Here is a 25,159-nt window from a genome sequence, read left to right on the forward strand (position 1 = left end):
CTGCTTATCTGATATTGATGACCTATGCTGAAAATAGGTCAGCAATATTATACTTCTAGAAAACCCCTTTGAAGTTCAAATGACACCACAAGCGCCAAACGAACGTTCGGTGAGCAACATACTTTTCTTGTTTAATGCACTGAATGTTAGTTTAGCATGGTATGCAATTTCCATAGCCCACTGTGTTCTACCGACTGTTAGGCTATGCAATTACCATAGGTGTGCTATGCTTTTATATACAGCAAAGGGTTGCAATACCTTTTTTTATTCCCTTATATAATCTCATTTGGTAAAGGGCAGGCCTAATTTCCAAAGCCATTTTTTTTATTGTTACAAACTATGTACAATAAAAAAGGATGTCTGCAAATAGTTCTAGCCATGTAGTCTGCTGCTCAAGTCCTACTGCCATCCATCTGTCAGTTTTTCTTGCTAACCTACCAAACGTACAATAGTGTGCATCAGGGAACAGACAGAAAGAAGTATGACTGCATGATCAGACCACAGAGTTCATTTGAAATCTGTTACTTGGAACACATAGGTCTGTACAGCAGCTGTAGACACAGAACAACTGAATATATAGTGGGGAATAGAAAAACGGTTTGCAACAGCAGACATTCAAACCCTTTTCGCTGCAATTTCTAAAATTCAAAAGATAATGAAGAAGCATATAAAAAATCAAACAAACAGATACACGTGTACTTAAATGGCTACTAACTGTTCAGCTTGTGCTTATGTGACAGCCAGTGTGTTAAACTAGCAGAAGTGCAATTCACTTCTAACTTAAAATGACATTTTTGTGCTGAAAAATAATTCTACAGTGCTCTCTACTAATGGTTCCCTTCACCCCAACTTGCTGCCCATTACCTGTTGTCAAGTGATGTTACTTGAATCGGTATGGTGGAAAACAGGAAGCGGGGGTGGGGGGTGGGGAGTAAGAGAAAGCATCCTGAAGTCTGAGAACAGGAGAACAGAAGTGAGGAGGAAGAGATAAGCAGAGACTCACATGGATGTGCTTTTAGAGCTAAATGAGTTGCTATTTATTCACACCTACACTGCTCAGTACTGCTGTACACTGTCCTACACATTTAAGTCTGTTAGACAGAGCAGAATCAGTAGATCACTGTGCATAATGTATAGAATACAGCACAACTGCAGGCTCCTCCCACCAAATTATATATTCAGCCTTCAGAGTGGAAAATAGTAACAAATGTAGTCATATAATGGCTGGGAAGTACTATTCCTCATGTACACACTGCAGATTATAAAATATTAGGTATGCTTTAAATTGAAGCACGATTGTATTTTATCTGATAGCTGTCAATTCTATTGCATTTCATATTCTTTCCATTATATAATGGTTTGTGCTGGACAGCCGATTCAGTAAGTTTAGTCTATCGTCATATAATTACTGCATATGCCTCTCCCTGGCAATATGGTAATCTGCAGAATATCACAAGTAAGCTTACTGTTAAGTAGCTGTAATTTCAACAATTCGCTCCACACATGGCTCAAAGTATTATTAGGATACTTCAGCAATATTACTAATATAAAACTACTAAGAAATAACTTTCCCCATACTGATGCATTAAAGGTGAAACACAAACCCAGCGACATGTTATATGAAAAGCATTTTCCATCGCGCTGAAGCTATAACACAGATGAGTCTTTTCAAAAACTAGATAAGGACATGTTCAGCTCTTCTTACTTGCTAAGCTAGGTGTCATATCCAAGTTGCTGACATGAACAACAGTAACAGCAGAACATGCCTTATCATTAACACAACCTTATTAAGAAAAGTTGTTATGGATGCTCACCAGCTCGATCATAGAGAATATGGGAGCGCTGTAAGCCTTCCTTAATGTGCTCTTCCTTTATAATCATTGCCTGCATTTGTGAATGTGGTCCTGCAGCAATCCTAGACTGAACCGACAACTGTAAGCCATTCAGAGCCGTTCTGGCATCGCCGTCGCAAAGATGCGCTAAAGTGGTTAGAGCTTTGGCTTCTATATACATTTGACATCTGAAAGAAAAAACAGAAAAAAAAGAAAAACCAAAAAATTACATTTCTAAAGCAAACCCTTCAAAAAAGAAACACCAAAACACAGAAAATGCGCCAAAAAAAGTTACAAATAAATATTTAAAATAACTTGGTACTTTTTCCCTCAATCATATTATTTCCTTTCTTTCTATTTTGTCTCATATTACAATTAAAAAAAATGTTAGAAATATATGTCCCCCGAGATATCAGCCATGCCTCCCCCTCACTGGCCTGTGACTGGCTGTAAAACAACTGTGTGCAGTGGGGCAAAGATTGCTAAGGCGCGCCCCCTCAGCCACCAGCGTTAGCGGACTATGGATCAGGAGATTAAGCCTACATAAGTAGGTTTTCTCCAATCCTTTTTTTTTTTTTTTTTTGAGTATCATGCCAAAAAAATAAATAAATAAAACTACCGCCTGACAAACTGATGGGAGCTATACTACTTCTTTACTTTTAGAATTCATTTCTAGGTTTAAGTGTTCCTTTAATACAAGTACGGTAAAAGAAAACTTTCAGTGCAGAAATACTCCATTTGTGCATGTAAAGAAAACTGCATCCTTCTGAAAAACATTAAAAAGGGTATATTTAGATTGCGAACAATCCCAAAATATGACAAAAAAAAAGGGAAAAATGAGATTCAGAATGTCATCTTATTGAAACAAACGAATGTAGTGTGCCCAGGATAAATTACCACAGTATAACAATGCGGCCTGAAAATGTTATAGAATTGTTTAGTACACTAAGGCCAATCTCACACAGGAGTTTGTAAAAACATGGTGGTTTACAGCGTTTTAAAAACACTTTCACCAGTATTTTCAATGCACCCCATCATTGCAATGGGTGATGTGGTGCAAATCCTGGTCTATAAACCGATGCCAATATGTTCTCACAGTGCAGGGTAAGCAGGCGGAGGTCTATTCTGATCTTTGAAGGACAGACTACAGTTTAACGGAAAAAATAAAAATCAAGGAAAAAAAACACCTTCCCCTCTAAATAAGCTTTCCCCCAGCCAGTCATCATTGTTCCACTAGTCCCTACCTATTTAGGCTACACTAACCATAGGAGGGTATATTCATATGTAGTGGAAATGCAAGAAACTGGATGATATTTTTACACATCTCAGTCACGTGATGCAAAACCTTTTCCCTTTTTCAATTATCTTGCGGTCGCAATTTTTAAATCCACAGCTTGTACATTTCTGTTGTGTAAATAGCAAGGATTTATTGCATATTTTCTCTATTGACTTCAATGGGGAAGTAAAAATAAACAATGAAATCCTGGTGTCGTAGATTTTGCAGTGGATTACCTGCGGATCAGCAGTAAAATCTACAAAGAGCAAATCAGAGTTAGAAAAAAATAAAATAAAAAAAAAAAGTTTCCACCTTACCAATATTCTGCCACTTCCATGCAAAGGCTTCTCTGGTCCCGGGCAGTCTGTTTACCAGCCTCCAAAGGAGACCTGCCACATATGTCAATGAATCATTGCTGGTGCAGAAAAAACAGCCTCTCGGGTCGTCAGGGAAGCCTCATAATAGGAATGGCAGAAGATTGGTAAGGGAAGTATACATTTTTCTTCTCAATTTTTAGAATCAGCAGGGGCAAAATTGCACTAAAATCCGTTGTGTGACTCTACCTAAAGCCTTCGACAAAAGAGAAGACTACATGCATATATATATATATATATATATATATATATATATATATATATATATATATATAAAAGAGACCAGTATTGTCCATGCAAAAGTGACATTGATAGTTTAACAGTATAACTTATAAACCTTATTAGTTGGACCAACGTACTAAAAAGCATGAAAATGCTTACACAGCGTCTGATGGAGGGCTAAAAGACGCTCACCCATGTAGCCACAGCTCATTTTACACTGGGGTTACTGACTCTCCATTAGACGTTTGCATCTCGGTTTCATGCTATGCAGTCAGAAATACCGGAACCCAACGGAAACCTGACAGACTGTTATAAGCGAATGGGATCCATCAGGGTTCATTGGGTTCTGTTCTAAAATTGACTCATCATAGCTCCAGTACGAACAGAAGTGATGACACTAGTGAAGCAGAGCCCAAGACTCTGGCATGCAAGGCCTGGTTATTATATTGTACCCTTTGTACAGACTAGTCCGCCAGCATATTTTTTGCTAGGTCTGCACTCCGACCTGCTGAGGAACCTGGACTAAAATAAAATGATCCTGAATTACTAAAGGCACATTGGGGCCCGTAGCATGCCCTAACTTAAAGGGAATGTGTTACATAGACCCTTCAAACTTATACATCACCTATATACTTTTTACTAATTAAAACTAGATGGTGAAACATTGCAGGTTCATTTGGATTCTGTTGTGCATACAAGACTATGGGGCGGCCATGTTGTCTTTGCTGCAGAGAGATGCTTTAGAGCAGAAACCATGGGGCATTCACACAATGGACAGGAGGGGACCCATTGATTTCTACAGGAGTGTTCTAGACATACTCATGCCATATTTACACGAGACGACTGTCATACAAACGAGCACACAAGCGAGTGATGTGACCGCTAGTTGTTCGCGCTCATACAGAATGTTCAGACTGGCAGATCGCTGAGAATTGCTCACTTCTCACTTCCCATTCTATGTGATACACGCAGCAGGGAGCGTTTAGGCGCAACGAGACATGAGCGAAGCAGCAATGGTTTTTGTGAAAACAAACAGTGGCAAATGAAAAGTAAACGAGAAGTGCACAATGGCTTTGAAACACTTAATGCGCATTTCCATTCTTTGAACAAATTTTGTGTGACAATTGTCGTCTAAATGGCCCTTATTTTGAAGGGAACTGCGATTATCACCTATTGTGAATGGAGGATCCTGAATTGACTCTATATGGGTGTTACCTTTCATTGTAATTCTGACGATGATAATGAGATGACCACTCTTAAAGTTCTCTTTTTTAATATTCATCATATTGAAAAAAAAAAATTTAAACAATGTTAAAAAACCTTGATTTATACAATGGGTGATTTTCTGATGACGCATTCGCTTTACTATCCAAATATTATAGACCAATTGTTCATTTTGAAGTAAAAAAGAGGAGCAAACAATGATCCAAAGACTGCAAGGTAAGGTCAAGGGTCAGTGATACCTTCCCAGCTCGCAAGAGATGCATTTGATTCTTTTCATAAGCACTTCATGAAGTTACAGGAATTCCCCATTTACAGTGCCTAATGTGGCGTGAGTGCTAATGCCAGGTGGTAGAGTCTGCTTTCATGTGCATACTTTCCTACTATTGGGAAACTGACAAGTTAGGAGAGGAAACATACTGAAGCAATGTCCTTTCTTAACCACAACATGCAGAACATCTAAAGTGGAAAGTCTCTCATGTGCGTCACTGTAGGAGGACTGAAATACCAAATATAACCACAGTCTGCCCTGTTACTGACAGCAGCATCTAAAATCAGCAATCAATAGGTGGATCAGAACATCCCAGAAAGATGCAACTGTAAGCGGATTCCTAAGTTACCATTCTACATTCTTAAAAGGGTATTCTGGATATGCAAAGTTGCTGTCAAATGATTACTAATCAAAATGTATTAAGTTTGCAATGTTGTGCTTTGGATTTTGTGTCTGTAGCCCTGAATCCGTTGCAGGAGACAAGAGGATGATTCCAGGCTCACCCATTGGCTCCCTGTGGAGACTTACCTGGACAGGTTATATCATGCCAAAAAGTTTGGGGGTGAAACCCTGTAGTCCGCCAACTTTAGAGATCTGGAAGAATCCTTGAAACACAGAGGCAGCCTAGTAGACGCTACCCACTCCAACCTGTCTTTTGGACAGGAAACAGGAACTGGGAAGGTGAAGGGTGTTACTGCCTTTAGAGAGATCTGTGAGGTACCTGTTTGGATGGGAGGCGGTGTCAATGGTGCAGTCATGGGCGCAAGAGGGGAAAAAAAAAAAACGAAAAAAATAGCGCCTAAAAGACTGAAGCAAAACATATTTTGTTTGTTTTGCCTCCCCACCACCCCCAAAAAAAACAAAAAAACAAACAAACAAATAAATAAAGTGATCAAAAAAGTCATACGTACCTCAAAATGGTACCAATAAAAACAAGATCTCAGAGCTCTATCCATGGAAAAATGAAAATAAAAGTTATAGGACTTTGAATGCAACAAGGTTTTGTTTTATTGTGCAAAAGGGGAAAAACCTAAAATAATAGTGGTACCAATAAAAACTAGTTTGCCCTATGAAGACTTGTTTTTCACATTGCAACGTCGATGCAAAAAAGAAAAAGTTTGGGCTTTTGAAAAGTGGAGATGGACCCGAAGCAATGGAAGAAGTTGGCCCGGTCTGAAGTCTTCTTTTACCTCATGTGGATTGCCAGGTAGTTGGCAGAGGCAGTGTGATGCTCTGGGCAATGTTTTACTGGAAAACCTTGGGTCCTGGCATTCATGTGAATGTTACTTTGACATGTTGCAGAGCAAGAACAGCCCTTTATGGCAACAATATTCTCTAATAGCTGAGCAGAATAATGTGCACATGGCAAAACTGTTCAGGAATAGTTTGAGAAACATGACTAAGGAGTTCGAGGCGAAGACTTGGCCTCCAAAATTTCTCTCTCTCAACCCAATCTGTATGAAGTGCTAAAAAAAAAAAAAAACCCAACCCATTCATCTATGAAGGATCCACCTGGAAACTTATAAAATCCACTGCTAACATCTTGATGCCAAATACTGGAGAACATTCCAAAGATCTTGTGGATGCAAGCCTGAAATTAAAAGGGTTTTTCTGGAGTCTCTAATATTGATGACCTATCCACAGGATAGGTCATGAATATCAGATTGGTGGGGCCCACCGGTCAGGTGGCTCAAGAGGCTGCAGTGCTTGAGCGAGTGCCGCGGCCTCTTCTCAATAATGTGACATACAGTTCAGTCATATGGCCTGAACGCAGCTCATTTCCAATTAAGTGAAGGGGATCGAGCAGCTATAACAGATGCCGCAGCAATAAAATGTATAACGCTGTGCCGGGTATGCAGTAAAGAAGTTTCAGGGCTCACTGGTGGCTTCTTCAAGCAGCAGATCCCCTCAGTGATCAGATATTGATGACCTATCTGCAGGATAGGTCATCAATATTAGAGCTCCCGAAAACCACTTTAAGCACAAATGTTGCATGGATAACTTTGGTTGAGTGAAATATGCAGTATTGCTGAATTTCAATAGACAATGTTTGGCCAAATTATAAACCAGCATTGGGACATGGGTCTTTGGGTCCCATCAGGCACTTGGGATGGAGGCATCCACCTCAAAAATCCCTATAGTCATGCTCCTGGATATACCAGTTTCTATGGAAGCCAGGTGATTAAGCTACATTGGTGACAATATTGGTTAGCATAGTGTATTCCCCAAGTTTCCCGAACTGGTTAAACTGCTTAAAGGGGTTGTCCCGTGAAAGCAAGTGGGGTTATACACTTCTGTATGGCCATATTAATGCACTTTGTAATATACATCGTGCATTAAATATGAGCCATACAGAAGTTATACACTTACCTGCTCCGTTGCTGGCATCCCCGTCTCCATGGCGCCGACTAAAGCTGCTTCTTAGTCGCACGAACAGTCGCGCTTGCGCACCGCAGGATTCTTCTTTTGTCTCCCTCCGGGCTCACGAGCTGCGTGCTGGCTCCTCCCTCTTCTCCGCGTCATCTTAGCTCCGCCTTCGTCACGTGTTGCCGATCAGCCAATGAGGTGGCTGTATCGGCAATGGAACGCAAGACAGGAGAAGAAAATCCATGGTGCACCATGGGAGAAAACCGCGGTGCATCCTTGGGAAAGGACTGGCGGCCATCTTTAAAAGAAGAAAAGAAGAAGCTGCAGAACGGTGATGCAGGTAAGCAATTTTTTATTTTTTTTTAAATAACAAAGGGATTGTTTTTAACGCTGCACAAGGTGGGGGTATGTTTAAAAAAAATAATTAGCATTTCGGCGCGGGACAACCTCTTTAATTATTTAGCAATAAATACGCCACATTTGGACTCTGCTAAGCCAGAGTAACAAGTCCTGTGGAAGTAGCATCTGTTCTGAGTTTCATATAATTATAATAGAACCCAACTGGTAATATTTCACACTGCTGGAAATTTAAAACTTGGGGTGCTACTACTACATGTTCTCCTGACAATTGCCGGTGGCACCTGTGAGTGGAGGTGCCCCTGACAATTAGTGCTAATAACAAGCTGTAATGGTGCTAACTTCTGGGCAGCACCTGCAATCACAAGTGCCGCCCGGCAATTGTCAGGAAAGCGCGAGCGCTAGTGGCTGCTGCTAGCGCTTGTGTGATGAATCCCTTAGATGACATTTACAATATAAAACAGGTAACACCACAGACAAGTTATCCCAGAAGCAGATACTGATTAATATATGATTGGATTTTATACGAACCTTACCAAACAGCCCAACGAATACGTCAAATATATTTATACTGTATGTTTGTAAAGGACGAAGTATAAAAGCCAATGCATAATCTAGCCCATTAATTACAAAATTAGGAGGAAAAAAAAGGACTATGGATAAACTTAAACGCATTGTTGATTCACTGTCACATTCTTAATTAACAACACATGAACTTATTTTAGGAGCCCATCCAAAATTTCCCAACACCACGTAAACAGAGTTACAGCTTCAATTTCTCATTAATTTTTATAGGTATTAAAGTTGTCATGTGTTACTATATCAAGCTGAGAGTCACCATTCATCATGTCTGAACAGAGCTCACTGTTTCACACTGCTAGAAACTATAGACCTGGAGGACATTGAAAGGATATCAAGATTATATAAACAGGTAAGACCACATGCAAGACTACTATATACCGCAGCTATATGTGCACACACACCAATCAGTTGTAACATTAAAATCACCAGCCTAAAATTGTGCAGGTCCTCTTGTGCTGCCAGAACAGCCCCCACAAGACCTGTGAGTGAGTACTGTCGTATGCGGTGCTAAGACCGTGCCAACACATTCTCTATGCCCTGCGAAATTTAAGTCAGGGCACCTTTAACCCAGTTGTCAGTTCTTCCTTGGACCACTTTTGATAGGCGCCAACCACTGCATACAGTGAGTACTCTACAAGAACGGCCATTTTTCAGATACTCTGACCTAGTTGTCGAGTCATCACAAACAGATATTGTATCTGTGTTACTCTCCCTTAATGTGAAGAATTCATAATGTATGCAAAGATACTTAATTATATAAAGTATGGTATATTTCTTGTTCAATAAAACGGGTTTAAAAAAGAAAAAAAAAACGCTGAGTTTTTACTAACACCTGTGTGAGACTGGCCTTACACTTGTCCATTTTTTCCTGTTTCCAACATCAGCAACGGACTATTCACTTACAGCCTAATATATACAGACCTCTTGCCAGGTACCATTGTATCAAGATCATCAGTGTTATTCACGTCACCTTTCAAGTATTACTATATACCTTTATCCAGAGGAGGTACGAGACGTACATTTCTAACAGCAGCAAAAACAAATCCTATTGGTTTCTTTCCTACAAAATATTGTAAGTAAAAGATAAAAAAGGGAACAAAAACATCTTGCCAAGCTGGGATTCCATGAGAAACGGCAGCACAGTCTGATTTGAAGAGTCATCTTACTTTCAATAGGACTACCTCAAGTTTCTGAGCCACGAAACCCAAGGTGGAACCGAAATTGAAGCATTTAGACCCAGAAACATCCTAATCAGGCCATGCCGAATTCAAAGAAAAACTGGGCAAATTTTCCGTCGACATAGTCATAAGAAAACTTGTTTTTAGCAGAACAAATTGTAACTTGAACATGCCGTTACTTGTAGTTCTGTACTGCAATGTATTATGCCTGTCAGAGTTAGATTATTAAGAGGTCTAATAGGTCTGACTACACGGCAGTTCTAGAGGCCACTGTTAGCCCTCGAGTTGCTATGATACCCTTGGTATCCTGCAACTGCGTGACAAAGGGTGGGGGTGAGGTGATTGGGTGATAGAATGAGCCCCCTCCCTCTGTGTAAAGGGTTAAACAGCCAGGATATCGAAGTTATCTGATTCCAATTATTGCAGGCAGATATCGACAAAGGGTTAAAGACTCAGGTATGGTCCAAAGTCAGATCCTTAGATCACAAGATTTTTATGCATTTCTTCAGGATAGGTCATCAATGTTTGATTGGTGGGTGTCCACCGCTCAGGAAGTCTGTCGATCAGCTAATTGAAAAGGGCGTTGTGCTCGACAGAGCGCAGCAGCCTATCCTCAGATGACATCATGCTCATAAGTCACATGGCCAGAGAGCAGTTCAGTCCATTTAAGTGAATGGGACTGAGCTGCTATCCCAGGCACAGCCACTATACAATGTGTCTGATAGGACCGAAGTGACTGCGGCGCTCACGTGTGCACTGCTGTCACTTCTATCAGTCGATTGGCAGGGATTCCCAGTGGTGGACCTCCACTGAAACTATTGATGACCTATCCAGAGGACAAGTAATAAACTTTTACTCAGAGAAGTGTGTTTCCATGTGTTATATTTGACAGTTATGGGACTCTTATGTACAAGGCTAATCCAAATAAAATAACCCTCAATTAGAAGCACTAGGTAAATTGTGAAAGGTATGCAGACTATGCAGGTCCAATAAACAAAATTACAGGAAGAGATTATATAATTATTTTTGCTTAATAGCAACTGTATAATACAACTTCATATTAAAACTACCATAATTTCAATAAACAGTCTGCAACTCATTTCCAGGAATAACTTAACTTTCTTCCTATTTAAATGTTTTCATGTAAATATTGTAAGTTGCCAGGTCTCTAGTGGAGAGAGATCTTGGCAAAGTGTGCCCGTCTCTAAAATATCACAGCATACATCAATCTTAGAGAGTCTATGAACTTTGCACTTTGTTCTTTTGCAACACAACAACTGTTTACCATCATGCTACAAATTTACAAAATATCTGTAAATAAGCATATACTTGTATTTTAGATATTAACAGATTTTAAACATTTTATTACATACTTTCTACATGCCTTGTAGAATTTTTACTTTTGTCTAAAGGAAAAAAAATAAAGTGCAAACATACAAAGTGGTTCATAAGCAAGAAGTAGGGAAGAGATGAAGGCAATATGACAGCAGGATCAGTTTTATATTGTCTATAACAATGGAAACATATGTATATAGGACTTCAAAGCTGCAACTTTAAGACTATTTTGCCACAGTTTCATTCTTTTATTTTACCCTTTCACGGCAAAGAATGAATGAATGTACGTACGTAGGTAAATGTTCTCAGCTTTCAAACACCACCAGACTGAAAGATCTAGGTGCAATACTCAGGAAAAGTTTTACTTTCTGGTTCAGTAGAAAGGAAGCAGATCTACTCCTACTGCACAGAATGTGTTCTCTGATTGTCACATTTATGTTATGTTTTTGTTTTTTTTTAATTTAAATAGAAAAGGGGTAAGAAGATGAGCTGTTGCACCTTCTATACCAAAGTGGGCTATAAAAAGGGGAATAAATAGGGAATTCTAAAGAGGTTATTTTCAGACAATGCAGTTTAAACCTCGCATACTGTTTTACAGTGATTTGCCATGTACCACAAAGAAAACCATAACTGCAGCAAAATCACGTTTTTGTAGGTGGTTTATAATATAGTTTAACTGCATCCCAATCCCACAACATAAATCTAGTCCAAGAGTTCAAAATAATAGTTCAAATTTGTATCAGCAGGACATCTTATCCTTCATCCTATTTACACTTCAGGCTCCCTCATGTCTTCCAGTTCTAACAACTTGTTCTGTTAGTTCAGGAGTTCTTAGCATCCACTTATAGTCGCTATGAAGCCATAATCCTTCCAGACTGCTCATAAACAATGCACACTCCGAGCCCTCTCTCCCTTCTCACCCCTCTCTTTCCATCGCCACCTGTTCAGATTTATTCAGCCTTTTTTTTTAAACAATTATAAAAAAAAACAGCAATCAGCTTTAAAATTACTTATACGCTTAAATAGGTTAAAACTAGACCAAACACTGTCAGCTGAAGTGGTGATACTACAGATAAAGCTTACAGACATGTTCTAATGATGTGCCAGAGTTCTCACCTCTTAGGATAGTGTCACATGGGCGATCTCGATAACCACGCAAGAAAATTGTGGCAATATCGCAACTTTGCCCATGAGATGTCTGGGCATCAGTGCAGCTATTTCTCGCAAAAACCTTGCTGCCGCTGGCGATTTTTCTTGCAAGAAAGATAAGACTTTTTAACGTTATAAAGGCATTGCACGAAAATCACATCATCAGTCCCTTAAGTAGACAGGGGGGGGGGGGGGGAATAAAGACCCAGAAGCAAGATATAATTTTGGGGTCAAGTGGACCATCAGAATTGGCAGAAGGTCAAACACCTAAACTAGTGTGAAAAGTCTTTTATAGCATAGCACTTTAAAATCCCTCCAACGTCGCTGTGAATATCTGACTGGGGGGCTGCCATGTTATAACTCCCCAAAGTCATCAGAAGAACATATATTTATCTTGTAATAACACTAAAATTGCGCCACAACCAGTCTGTTGTTCCTGGTTGCTGTTGACCACTGATTGGCTGCAGAGGTCACATGTCCTGGTCAGCAGAAAACATCTTTGTTTTCATAAACAAAAGTGCCATGGATGTGGTCTACCGCTGCTCCTCTTTAGAGCTAATGCCCACGGACGTATTCCTGCCGCATTCCACGCAGCGGAAATCCCCAGCGTTACCCCGCAGCTATTAGGTTCTAGTGAACCCAATAGCTTTCTGCATTTCAAAGTTCACGCTGCAGAATTCCACAGCATGACAGAAAGCGTGGCATGCTCTAACTGCCGCGGGGAACCGTGCAGCCGGCTTCCATTGTAGTCAATGGAAGCCGTCCGTCATGTGATACGTATCGCGCGATTACACGTCACCGCCTACCGCTGACCACGTCATCACCCACTTGTCGACACGTCATGCGCTGTATTGCGCATGCACACCGGCTCGCCAGACTGCATTCACGTGGCAGAACCGGAGAGGAGTATAGGGTCCTTGGGGGCACCATGTCGGACTCCACTGCTATATTCCCCTGGCGGAGTTTGACACGGCCGTGGGCATGAGCCCTTTTAGCCAGCAAGGCTACATTATGTGCAGCACATACAAGAAACAGGCGCCCTGAAAAGCGATAAGTTGTCAGCAGGGGGAACAGAACCCAATGAGATGTTTAATTTACCTGATAGATGCAGTAAAATGTAGGAGAATCCCCTTCATAAAATATAATTAGTTATAGCCAACTTTTTTTTTTATAAATTAAGTGTATGTGTTAAAATGTATAACGTGTAATGCAGGTAGCAAATATAACTAGGATCACAGTAACAGCAACACAAACAACCAAAGTTACTTATGTAACATTTTGTGCTATGTGGTTAAAATGACAGGCTAAAATGATTGATATGCTAACTCTTGGCACAGGGAAAGCGACGGGAATGAAATTCAAAGGGCTGAGGGAATCCCTTCTTGCACACAGTAATAAGATACATTTGCATTCAATAAATAACATTCTGTGCTTCCCAAAGTTTCCAGCGCCACGGACATGATTCCCTTGTTGATATTTCTGTTTGGAAAGGGTGGGGAAATGCCATAAGTCATATTCTACAAGGCAGCTAGCATATCTGCACAACAGGGTTCAAGCATACAGAATGTGCAGTAGAAGGATTTTTTTAGCAAATCTGCGGAATACATAAGACTTGATGAAAACCCCGCATGAACAGTAATCCCATAAGGTCACATCCACACAAGAGAGCGCTGTGGACACTTTTTTCTTTACTGCAATTTAAAGCAGCAGCCAGGTGCTAAATTGTAGTAAGTGGGATATTAAGACATTCCCATTCACATGGTACAGATGAAATTACACCTTCTCAAACCATGATTTTTATTAAATTTTTCATTGTTTTGTTGCAGTATTGATTTCACTCAAGAAACCCACAATATTAGTAACTGGAATAACACATGGTTTTCCATAGCATCGGTCATAGAAAACCACTTTTGTAAAACTGCAATCAATATAAGATAAACAGATGCATACGTTATATTTATGTATTTGGGGGATTTTGTAGTTAAAAAAAAAAAAAAAACACAATTAATCAAATAGTACAAATGTAAAACACTGACTGCTGAACAACAATACCATTTGTAAAAAAAAACATGTATATTCACCCCCTAGAAAATCTCCCTAAGGGCCAATGCCCACGGATGGATTTCTGCTGCGTTTCACCCCGCGGAGATCCACGGTGTTATAACACAGCTATTAGGTTCTATTGAACCTAATAGCTTTCTGCCTTTCAAGGTCCATGCTATGGAATTCTACAGCGGAATTCCGCAGCGTGAAAGAAATCGTGGCATGTTCTAAATGCTGCGGAAAAACACGCGGCCAGCTTCCATTGTAGTCAGTGGAAGCCGTCTGTCACGCGATACTTCCGCTGTGAGCACAGCGGAAGTATTGCATAATTACTTGTCACCGCCGGCACATCACGTGCTGCACTGCGCATGCACGGCGAATCTGGAGAGGTGAATATGGGGTCTTTGGGGGGGCGCCGTGTCGGACTGCGCTGCAATATTTCGCTGGCGGAGTCCAACATGGCCGTGGGCATAAGGCCTAAGGGATCGTGTTCACGACTGTTTTAACCGCGCATTACAAATGCATTGCACGGCCGCGTGATACGCGGTGAATGGGGTCAATGGATTTTCATTGATCCCTGCACATGTGCGTGAAGAAACTGTGTATTGATACGTGCAAGACTAGATCGCTGCATGCTCTATTTCTCTGTGTACGCACCCAGCGTGAGCCCTATACATTAGTGTAAGATGTTTATGAAACGCTGACACCCGAGGCATATTACCGATATGCTCATGATCCCTTAAGCTACATTCCCATCAGATTTGATTGCACATCTTATGCATGTCAAAAGAGTATCCTTTTGGTACATTTGGGCGGTATACCATTGTCTCAACTGTAGTGAAAATCATATTTCGGCTATATTTCTCAATAGATATATGAAAAACAAAAGCAAAAAAACAAAAAAAAAATAAAACTGATTTTAAAATTTTAATGGTCTTTATTTTCTTTTAAATAAAAACCTATATGTGCACACATGACAGATCTCCAGTGGATTCTCCACAGCAGTAAATCCACACCAAATGGCGTGAATTCAATGGATTTCACCCCCCTCGACTAAGGCCGGCTTTACATGGCCTAGAAACTCACATGATTCGAGAGTTGTGAGACTCACAAATCTTGCGCGAATATGAACCTCATTCTTTGGAATGGAATCATACACAGGAGCGAAAAAAAATGGTGGCATGTCCCATCTTTTATGTTACTCGGAACGCATCACCCATTGTTTAAAATGGGACAGTAAAAGACATTGCACGCTGTGGTTTCCCATTGAAAACAGTTGGACACACTTGCTGATCTTCAACGCACCTGAAAGCCGCGCCGGAGGATCACTAGTTGACCAAGACCAGTTGAGGGTTGAAACGTTGCTGAGGTGACCATGGGGAATAAAGGCCTCTTATCCTCTTAAAGCAGTGTTCCCCAACTCCAGTCCTCAGAGACCGGCAACAAGTCATGTTTTCAGGGTTTCCTCAGTATTGCACAGGTGATGTAATTATTGTTGGTGCCTCAGACATTGCACAGGTGTTCTTGCCATGGGATATCCTGAAAACATGACCTGTTGGTGGTCCCTGAGGACTGGAGTTGGGGACCCCTGTCGTAAAGTATACACTGTCTGATGCTGCCTTCTATATGAATATATAGTACTGATTTTGGCGTGCAAACGCGAAATCGGGCCAAGCTTTTTGGACCAGTATCGCGCATGCCTGTGTGTAGGAAGCCTAAAGTGGTGAAACCCCGCTGTGCATCTGCACCATTTGGGTCTCATTTGCCGTCGTGGAATTGCTGCAGGTTTTTCCACTGTGGAAAATCCACATCAAATCTGTCACATATTAACATACCTTAGAGGGTAAAGACTAGAGATGAGCGAGCATACTCGCTAAGGGCAATTGCTCGAGCGAGCATTGCCCTTAGTGAGTACCTGCCCGCTTGAGAGAAAAGGTTCGGCTGCCGGCGCGGGTGACAGGTGAGTTGCGGCAGTGAGCAGGGGAAGCGGGGTGGGGGGAAGAGAGGGAGAGAGATCTCCGCTCTGTTCCTCCCCGCTCACCCGCCGCTGCAGCCGAACCTTTTCTCTCGAGTGGGCAGGTACTCGCTAAGGGCAATGCTCGTTCAAGCAATTGCCCTTAGCGAGTATGCTCGCTCATAACTAGTAAAGACAGATGCAGTTTTACTGCGAACTGAAGCATTTTTCAAACTGATTGTTAAAAAACATCATGATTTTTCAGGCAAACAGTAGTTTTACCTGCAAAACTGCACAGCCATTAACACTCAATTTGAACACAATGCCAGTTTGCAGCAAGTCTGTGAGCTGACGTTTGTAGCCCTATCTACTTGGCCACTCAAAGGCCTCCACCCTAATGTAAGAGAACATTTACAGTGGGCAACCAGTTTCAGGTTGTCGCTCAAACACTTCACTGAAACATAAGAACTGGTAGCTGAAAGCTTTTACAGAGAGCTTATTGTTCATTAGACACTTACAAAGTAGATATTACAGAAACAAGAGACATTTAACATTTTCTTGCTTGTTTGAAACAGTCAAAACTGTCCAGCTCAAAAAAGAAACTTAGCTAAACTTCTCAATGAATTTCAGTAGCATAAAGGGACACTAACGTGTGTACACTTTTAGCCTGCTGCAACAAGCTGCTGTCCAACATTCTCTCCTCTGCACCCTCCCCTTTTTTGGCCACTTGACAAATAAGACCCTTCTTTGTGTACCAATACCAATTAGTTGCTCTATCACTTACTCTGAGGTATCTCTGCTACTGCACTCAGCCTGTTCATGCTCCTGCAGAACCTGGATTCCCAAGGAGTCCACAGCTCGTCTCAAGATCGCCTCCATCGCTTCAACAGAGAGCTTCTCCAGAACAACAACTCTGCAACGACTTAACAACGCACTATTCACCTGGAAAGAAGGATTCTCCGTTGTTGCTCCAATAAGAGTGATTGTTCCACACTCAACGTGTGGTAGAAAGGTGTCCTGGGCATGGGAGGGAAGCAAAAAGAACATCTCAAATATCCTGAGTAAGTATACACATCTCAACATACGTGCTACATAAAGCTCTTTTCTATAGGACATGCATATATAAAGAGGTGGATGAGACACATTTGGAATTCTTTGGGAGGATGCATATTAGTATTTCTAAATGAGAAAGAAAATACGTACATTGTATGAGGGATTATAAATATGCTAAAATCTTCTTCCCCGTCTGCATACTTTGTACAAGCTTAAACACAACAATCCTAAATCCCCAACAATAGATTCCGCCTTTATCTTCTGGTGTACGATATCAGTTGGTGTATCCAACAGAATAGAGGCACTTGTTTTACCCTATGATAATGTCTGTTTTGGTAAATTTGATAGTTGTATCAAGATTACGCAATCCTTGAATGTAGTAAAATACTGCAACTGCTTATAATACAATCAGCTATTTGGATTTATAATCCGTTAACTGTTGTGCATATACAAGACAAAGCTAATGTTCTAAAATAGATTTCTATATAAAATTGTTAATTTTCAACATCTGCTCCTTTTCTGGTAATAATCTGCAACATCCTTTTTCCTGAAAAAAACAAAAAAAAAATACAAGCACATTTAAAGGGAGCATGTCACCTGTTTAAAGCACCCTCAAACTAAGTTATAGTGCCGTTAGGGCAAGTTTCTGAGTCTGGTGATGTATTTTTTTTTTTTTTTTACACACCCCCAGTCTCTGGATCCCACGGTGTCGGCCGATGAAGCCCACTCTCCGGACGAAATGATGACTCTCTTCAGAGTGCCATGCGCTCACACATACAAATCACATTTCTTAATACAATCTACACAGCTATCACGGACCTTTAATCAGAGGTGTCTCCTAACTGGTTCTCTCTGCTGGCTGGCTGTCCACGGGCGATATTTCACAGGGTGATAAATCGCACGCGGATCACACTTGAAACGCTCTCCCTAGGCTAACTATGGAAAGCGAAGCCCGATGTACACAAGCGGGAAATCCATTGCGATTTTCTGCTCGCGTCTAAAAATCGCGTCATGTCAGGATTCTCCACAATGAACTTATCATAATGATAGGTTCTTCGCGGAAAATCGGTGACTTTAGTGTTCCGCCGCGGCGGAAATCTGCGACGTTAAAGCGCGACACCCATGGGCAGGTGGCTTTAAGTCTTCTTGTTCTTGTGTTATGGAATTCAGCATAACTGAACTGGATACAAGTTCCAGATGTTAGATCAGGCCTAGTTCACACTAGCGGTTTAATTTCAGTTTTGTTATTCCGTTGTGGGAACAGTAAAACGAAAAGAAAATGTTTTACAACCCATAGAAATGAATTGAAACTGAAGGTCTTCAGTTTTAATCTATTTTAGCGTTTTCCATCTCCATTTCAAATTTTTACACTGGAACAAGGCATAGAAGTCTGCACTCTTAGAAACGGAACAGAGACGGATCCTTTTTTAGTTTTTCATTTCCAGTTCCGTTTCTTGAATCACTGTGGTGGTGGCTGTGTGTGTCTTCAATAAAGGGGACTCAGAGGTTAGCGCTGTTGTCTAGGAGTGCTGAGGTCCTAAGTTCAAATCTCATCAAGGGCAACATCAACTTTGAAAACCTCCATACAGAGGTCACCCTTGGTCAAATTTGAACCTACAACTACAGCACTGCAAGGCACTAGTGCTAACAACTAAGCCACCACTTGTTCCTTCAGAGGAAAAGAGCAAGAAGAATAAACACAAAGAGAACATAAATTTATGTCAATCTTGTTTGGCAGAAATCCACAATTTTGTGGCACCAAATCCGCTGCTAAAACGGACATGCTGTGGATTTAAAGGGAGAGTATTAATACTACACAGCACCATCAACAAAGTTATAATGAGGTTCAATGAGGTGGAGCCGGTTGATTAATAAATAGTATCTTCTCTGTAGCATCTGCTAGATGCCTAATAATAAAGAATTGTATATTGACAGATTCATCTTAAAATGGTTGCAGGGTGAAATAATCTTGAAGGTTGTAAGGAATCGGAAAGAAAAAAAGGCAAGATCCATATTTGAAAAGCTATTGCACCTCTAAAAAACTATGGCAAAATACGCATCTTTGTGCTGCGGATCCGCGCGTGTATTTAGCCGTCTATAGGTAAAAACAGCATGTGGAATTCCATGTGGATTTTACCAACTGACCAGGCTAAATCCGCACAGGGACTGCAAAAAATAAAATAAAAAAACACAGCAAAAAAAAAAAACCTCAAATTTCTGCCAGTTTTTAGATACAGAATCCATGTGGGAAATTCCACGGTGAAGTCCAGTGATGAACAAGCCCTTAAAGCCAAAGTGGCTAAAAACAGCTAACCCACTAGGTATAAAGAACACTCTGTTCCAGAGCCGGCACCTTCAGCAATCGCATGTTTACATTATGCGGTTGAAAGTAGGTTAAAAGTCAGAAAAGCTAAGTGACTTACCTGCTGAGTTTTGTTAAAGCGATGAATTTCATCCACAAAAAGAATAGTTTTTCGCTTGAAAAGTTTAATCTCATTCTGCGCTTGCTTGATCACCTCACGGACGTCACTTGTACCAGCACTCGTGGCAGATAGTGTTACAAAACGTGTGCTGCTTTTGTTGGCATTCTTGGCAATTATGTGAGCCAATGTTGTCTGAAATGGACAAAAACGAAGCTTCACCAAATAAGCAAAAACTAAAACAAGCTTAGAAAAAGTCTTACATTCCACTAATACAAAGTACAATACTGTATCAGATACAGTATTACTGAAGTATTACTGCAGGTGTACTAGATATACAAATGCGGCTAGGCTCAACACAGACTACTGAAGGCAACTAATTGGCATCACATTATAATGCCTGACATCCTAGATGAGCAACGGTGATATGCAGTAATTTAGATATTAAATGGTCATTATGTTTTTTTATGTGTTAGCAAATATGATAATTGGCCAAAGTGCAATTCACTTAGCTTACCTTAAAAGAAGCTTTTGAGAAGCATTTTGTGTTCACTGCTTGTCGTCAAGTGATGCTTGTCTTTAGTAAGAGATAACCAGACCTGGACTTGGAGGATGACGACTCATACTGCACATAGGGTCTATGGAGAGGTTTGAAACTGCCACAGAGGTGCCTGTATCTTATAGCTATTGTGTACTGTGTTAACCCCTTGATGACATGGCCTATTTTGGCATGGAGGACCAAGCGATTTTTGGTATTTTTCCATCTCCATTTTTCAAAAGCCATAACTTTATTTTTCCATCGACGCGACCTTATAAGGGCTTGTTTTTTGCGTGACGAGCTGTAGTTTTTATCGGTGCCACTTTTGGGTACATAGACTATATCGCAAAACTTTAATTATTTTTTTTTATGATAACCGGGAGAGAAAACACATCAATTCTGCCATAGATTTTTTTTTTACAGCGTTAATCATGCAGCATAAATGACACTAAATTTTTTCTGCGGGTCGGTACGGTTACAACGATACCAAAATTCTTATTTTTTGTAGGTTTTTACACTTTTTTGCAATAAAAACCCTTTTTTGGAAATCTTTTTTTCTTTTCTCTATAGCTGCAAAGTCCTGTAACTTTTTTATTTTTCTATGTACGGAGCTCTATGAGGGTTTATTTTTTGCGAGACGAGCTGTAGTTTTTGTTGGTTCCATTTTGGGGAATGTACGGCTTTTCTGATCACTTTTATTGCATTTTTTGGGAGGCAAAATGCAAAAAATTAGCATTTTGCCTCTGTTTTTTAGCGCTTTTTGTTACGCTTTTCGCCGTACAAAATAAAAAGTGTGTTCAACTTTTTGTACACGTCGTTACGGACGCGTCAATACCCAATATGTGGGGTGTAAATTTTTTAAAAACTTTTTTTATGCTAATATTAGAAAAAGCATAAGAAAAGGGTTTTTTTTACATTTTTCTTCTTTTTACAATTTTTTTTTTTTTTTTTTTACACTATTTGAGTCCCTCGGAGGGACTTGCAGCACTATGCCTATGATCGCTGTCATAAGGCATCGCAGAGCTACGGCTCTGCCATGCCTTATCGCTTATACAGCGATCATAGGCATTGGCAATACAGGACGCCAGTGTCTGGCGTCCTGTTGCCATGGCGACAGGCGGGGCCCTCGTGATAACATCGCGAGAGCCGGCCGGAGACACAGAGGGAGCGCGCTCCCTCTGTGAACTCTTTCCCTGCCGCGATCTACTTAGAAGGGGTTAACAACAGGGGGCGCATCTCCGATGTCCCCCCGCTGTTACAGCGGGACACCGGCTGTGACTGACAGCCGGCTCCCACTGCAGGACAGCGCTGGATCATATGCGATCTCGCGCTATCCCCAGGACGTACCGGAACGTCCTGTTGCGGGAAGTACCAGGCTCCCAGGACGTACCGGTACGTCCTGGGGCGGGAAGGGGTTAAAGCTATTTGAATTACATCTACACTGCTCAGTACTTTTCCATTGTCCTCCCTAAGGCTAGGTTCACACGGGATGGATTTGCTGTGGAATTTCCGTGTGGATTGGCTGCATGGAAATTCCGCACACAGCTTCGAATCCCCCGGGATTAGCCAGCAAAGTGGCCAAAATTTTGAAAAAATCTTGTCCGCACACTGCGGCCAAACCGTGCAGAAATTAAAGAATCAGCATGTCCATTCCTTTTATTTTTCAATAGCGGCCTCCTCTCTATGGGGAGAGACGGCCACAGCGGAAATGCAGGCGGCAAAGTCGCTCAAAAACCAGCAGCTGTGGTTTTCCAGATCCGCGAGAATTCCACAGGAAATCCGTCCCGTGTGAACCCAGCCTAATGATGCCGTGTGTGTGTGTGTATAAAAGACAGGAAGCAGAAATCAGAGTTTTCTTTGTGCACAGTGTATATAAAAAAGCAAAAGCATAACAGAATACTTCTTCCACCCTTCAATCCATTAATGACAAAGCGCTGTAAACTTAGTAAAAATACCACGCGGGATTAACTCCTTAGTGACGGCCCCATTGCCTTTATATGTCCTGGCTTTGTGGGTTTTAATCCTCAGGGACGCAAAAACATGCATCCCCTGAGGATTAAAGCCAACAACTGGGAGCTGTCATGGGGGGCTGCGGGGAGCGACCTCCCTGTCATGTGATCGGCGTTTTCGCATTAAAGTGAATAGAAAGTAAAAAAAAAAAAAACACAAGATAAAGTTTTAGCTTCCCACATAAATTTGATTCGTGAGGGCAACTAAGAGTACTCACTCCAATCCTCAACGATGTCCTGCAGTGTTCTGGTGTTTGAGGACCTGACGCTGGCGTCTGCGCATGTGCACTAGACATCATTATGTCATGCACATGCGCAGAAAGCCGGGAGGCCCGGGAAATTTAAAATCACCCTGCTAGTAGGAGTAGCCGAGAGCAGGATGATGACACCAGGCACCACTATATGCGATTCCCAGTCATATGATCGCTGTTATCCAATGGATCATGTAATGTTAAAAAAAAAAAATTTAAAAGTGTTAAATAAAAAAAGTTTAAGTTTCATCTCCCATCATGGATCATATCTGTGAGGGGAGATGAAATTACATACTTAAGGCCACCGGATTTATCCGCGGACCCTACACCGGCTTCTGCGCATGTCGCCAAAGTGGTGGACACATGCGCAGGAGATGCGAATTGCCGAAGTAATTTAAAATCTCCATGCTCCTGGCTATCAAACAGAGAGCCTGGAGACTTCACGGGGGACCGTGGTAATCGGTCTCTGGTCACGTGATCACCGCTACCCAATGGATAACGACAATCACGTAAAAGTTAGTTTCACATTCCATCATGGATCCAATCCGTGAGGGGAGGTGAGATTATTTACCCAAGTCCTCCTTATCCGCGGACCTCTCCCCAGCTTCGGCACAAACGCCTGTCACCAAAAAGGGCCACAATAGGTATGTTTCTGAACACGAGACAAACAGGGGTATCCATTTTGGGGTGAAAGTCTTCATTCATGTGTGTGCTGTACAAAAAAAAAATTTTTTTAAAAAGGACACAATTGCCCCCAAAAAATGAAAAGTCACAATTTTTTCCTTCTGCTTTGCTTAGATTCATTCAAAAACTGTGGGGTCAAAATACACAGTACACACCTCGATGAATTCGTTAAGGGGTCTAGTTTTTAAAATGGTGTCATTTGTGGAGTTTCTCCCTAGTTTTGGCCACTCAAGGGCTCTATTTGCTATGGGGCCTAAAACACCTTTAAGTAAAACGTTTGTTCTAAAAACCACATCAGAATCACTTGGATATGCAAAACCTTTACGGAGTTATTCTATGCTAAAGTGACATGCCAGATTTGCAAAATTTGGCTGCCACTAGGGGGTTAAATCACTCTTAAGTAATGCAAAGAAATTGACAAGCTGCAACCCAAACAGTAGTACAAAATTCCCCAACTGGATTAAGACAAAGTGCTAAACCTTGAAGCACATATAACAAACCCCTGGAGGTGGGGCCATTCAGGTACTAACTATGGTATTGCAAGTGTGGACTGGAGTTATGCTTGGTCACGAATTTCCAACCCCTGTGAAGGAAGATGACCCTCATTAAAGGTCAATCCCTGACCCACTCCTACCTAAACCTCTACCCATAGTTATCCCCACCCATCCCATGTACTCTCTCTATTTCTCTATTCTCTTAATAGAGAAAAATGACCACCTATTTTAAACCACCGACTGTGGAGTAACAGTAGAACATCTAAGAGGGAAAAACAAAAGTTCTCAATAGTTTACTTCTGTAAAAAACAATTTAACCTCCTTAACGATCAAGCACAGTAAATTTACGACGGTAGGTCCTGGGCTTTATCCACCCGATGGCACAAATACGGCATGGGATTAAAGCCTCTGCTCCTACAATCAAGCAGCAGCAGGTCGGGTTGTCAGTTGTTTGTCACAGCTGAGAACCCAAAGGAGGAGGGAGAAGCGTTTTTTTAACAACTTCTGCCTTCTTTCCCAGGTACATAGCAGTCAATGAGCATTATGTACTAAAAAGTGAAAGTAAAGCTTTCACTACGTGTGCCGGCAATCACGGGGACGCAGGGTCCCCCTGTTACAGCAGAGCTGCAAGGTCCTGGCAGACCCCCATCAGCTCTGTTAGTGACTATTGTCAATACAGGGGGGAAGTTTTCCCCTGTAAACTACAGGTGAAAAGTGTCAAATAAATAAAGACTATGTGAATGACCCCCAGGGGTCTTATATGATGTAATGGGGGACATAGATGGTAAAAAAAATAGTTATGAAAAGTAGTAAAAAAAAAAAAAAAAAAACTACAGAATAAGATAAATATATACATAAAAAAACACAACTGGTCCTGCAAAAACAAGCCCTGCTATGGCTAGAAAAAAAAAGAAGCGATTGGTAAAAACTAAAAAAAAAGTAGGGTGGGAAAAAAAAGTGATGAAAAATGTCTGGTCATTAAATGGTTAATTTGAAGTGTACTAGAGTAAGATATGCCACATTAACAGGCCCATATATCAGCTTGGTGTATCTTTTGGCAGTCCATTCTATTAGTAGGTGTAGATTTGTGCCATGGTTTACACCAATTTCTGGCATAAATTATAGCAACCATGGCACAAAATTGAAAACAAAATATATTATGCCAAAAATGTCCTACTTTTTTCTGTGAGAACACTGGCGTAAAGGCTATGATGAATTGCCTTGTAGTTCCCTTTAATGAGGGAGAGAGCCTGTCGGTATTTTGTGTTGCTAATGGTTTGAGTGGCCTAAGGCAGGGGTCCCAAACTCCAGTCCTCAGGGACCACCAACAGGTCATGTTTTCAGGATATCCTACGGTAAGAACCCCTGTGGCAATGTCTGGGACACTGACAATAATTACATCACCTGTGTAACACTGAGGGAAATCCTGACAACATGATCTGTTGGTGGTCCCTGAGGACTGGAGTTGGGGAACCCTAGCCTAAGGGTTCACTCATACGGACGTATGTGTGGTGCGTAAAATACATGTTCATGTGTATTTCCTACCCAT

General features: G+C 41.1%; 1 protein-coding gene across 1 annotated transcript in view; it reads right to left on the reverse strand.

Annotated features, from left to right (window-relative positions):
• Positions 1 to 25,159, reverse strand: part of WRNIP1 (WRN helicase interacting protein 1) — a 56,953-nt gene that overhangs the window by 18,709 nt on the left and 13,085 nt on the right. The window contains exons 2-4 of the mRNA XM_066579262.1: positions 19,638 to 19,829; positions 16,946 to 17,178; positions 1,815 to 2,020 (exon numbers count right to left, since the gene is read on the reverse strand). Of these exons, the coding sequence (XP_066435359.1) occupies positions 1,815 to 2,020; positions 16,946 to 17,178; positions 19,638 to 19,829 (631 nt within the window). The remainder of the gene's footprint in view (positions 1 to 1,814; positions 2,021 to 16,945; positions 17,179 to 19,637; positions 19,830 to 25,159) is intronic.

The sequence above is a fragment of the Eleutherodactylus coqui genome, chromosome 9 (assembly GCF_035609145.1).
Source record: "Eleutherodactylus coqui strain aEleCoq1 chromosome 9, aEleCoq1.hap1, whole genome shotgun sequence".
NCBI lineage: Eukaryota > Metazoa > Chordata > Amphibia > Anura > Eleutherodactylidae > Eleutherodactylus > Eleutherodactylus coqui.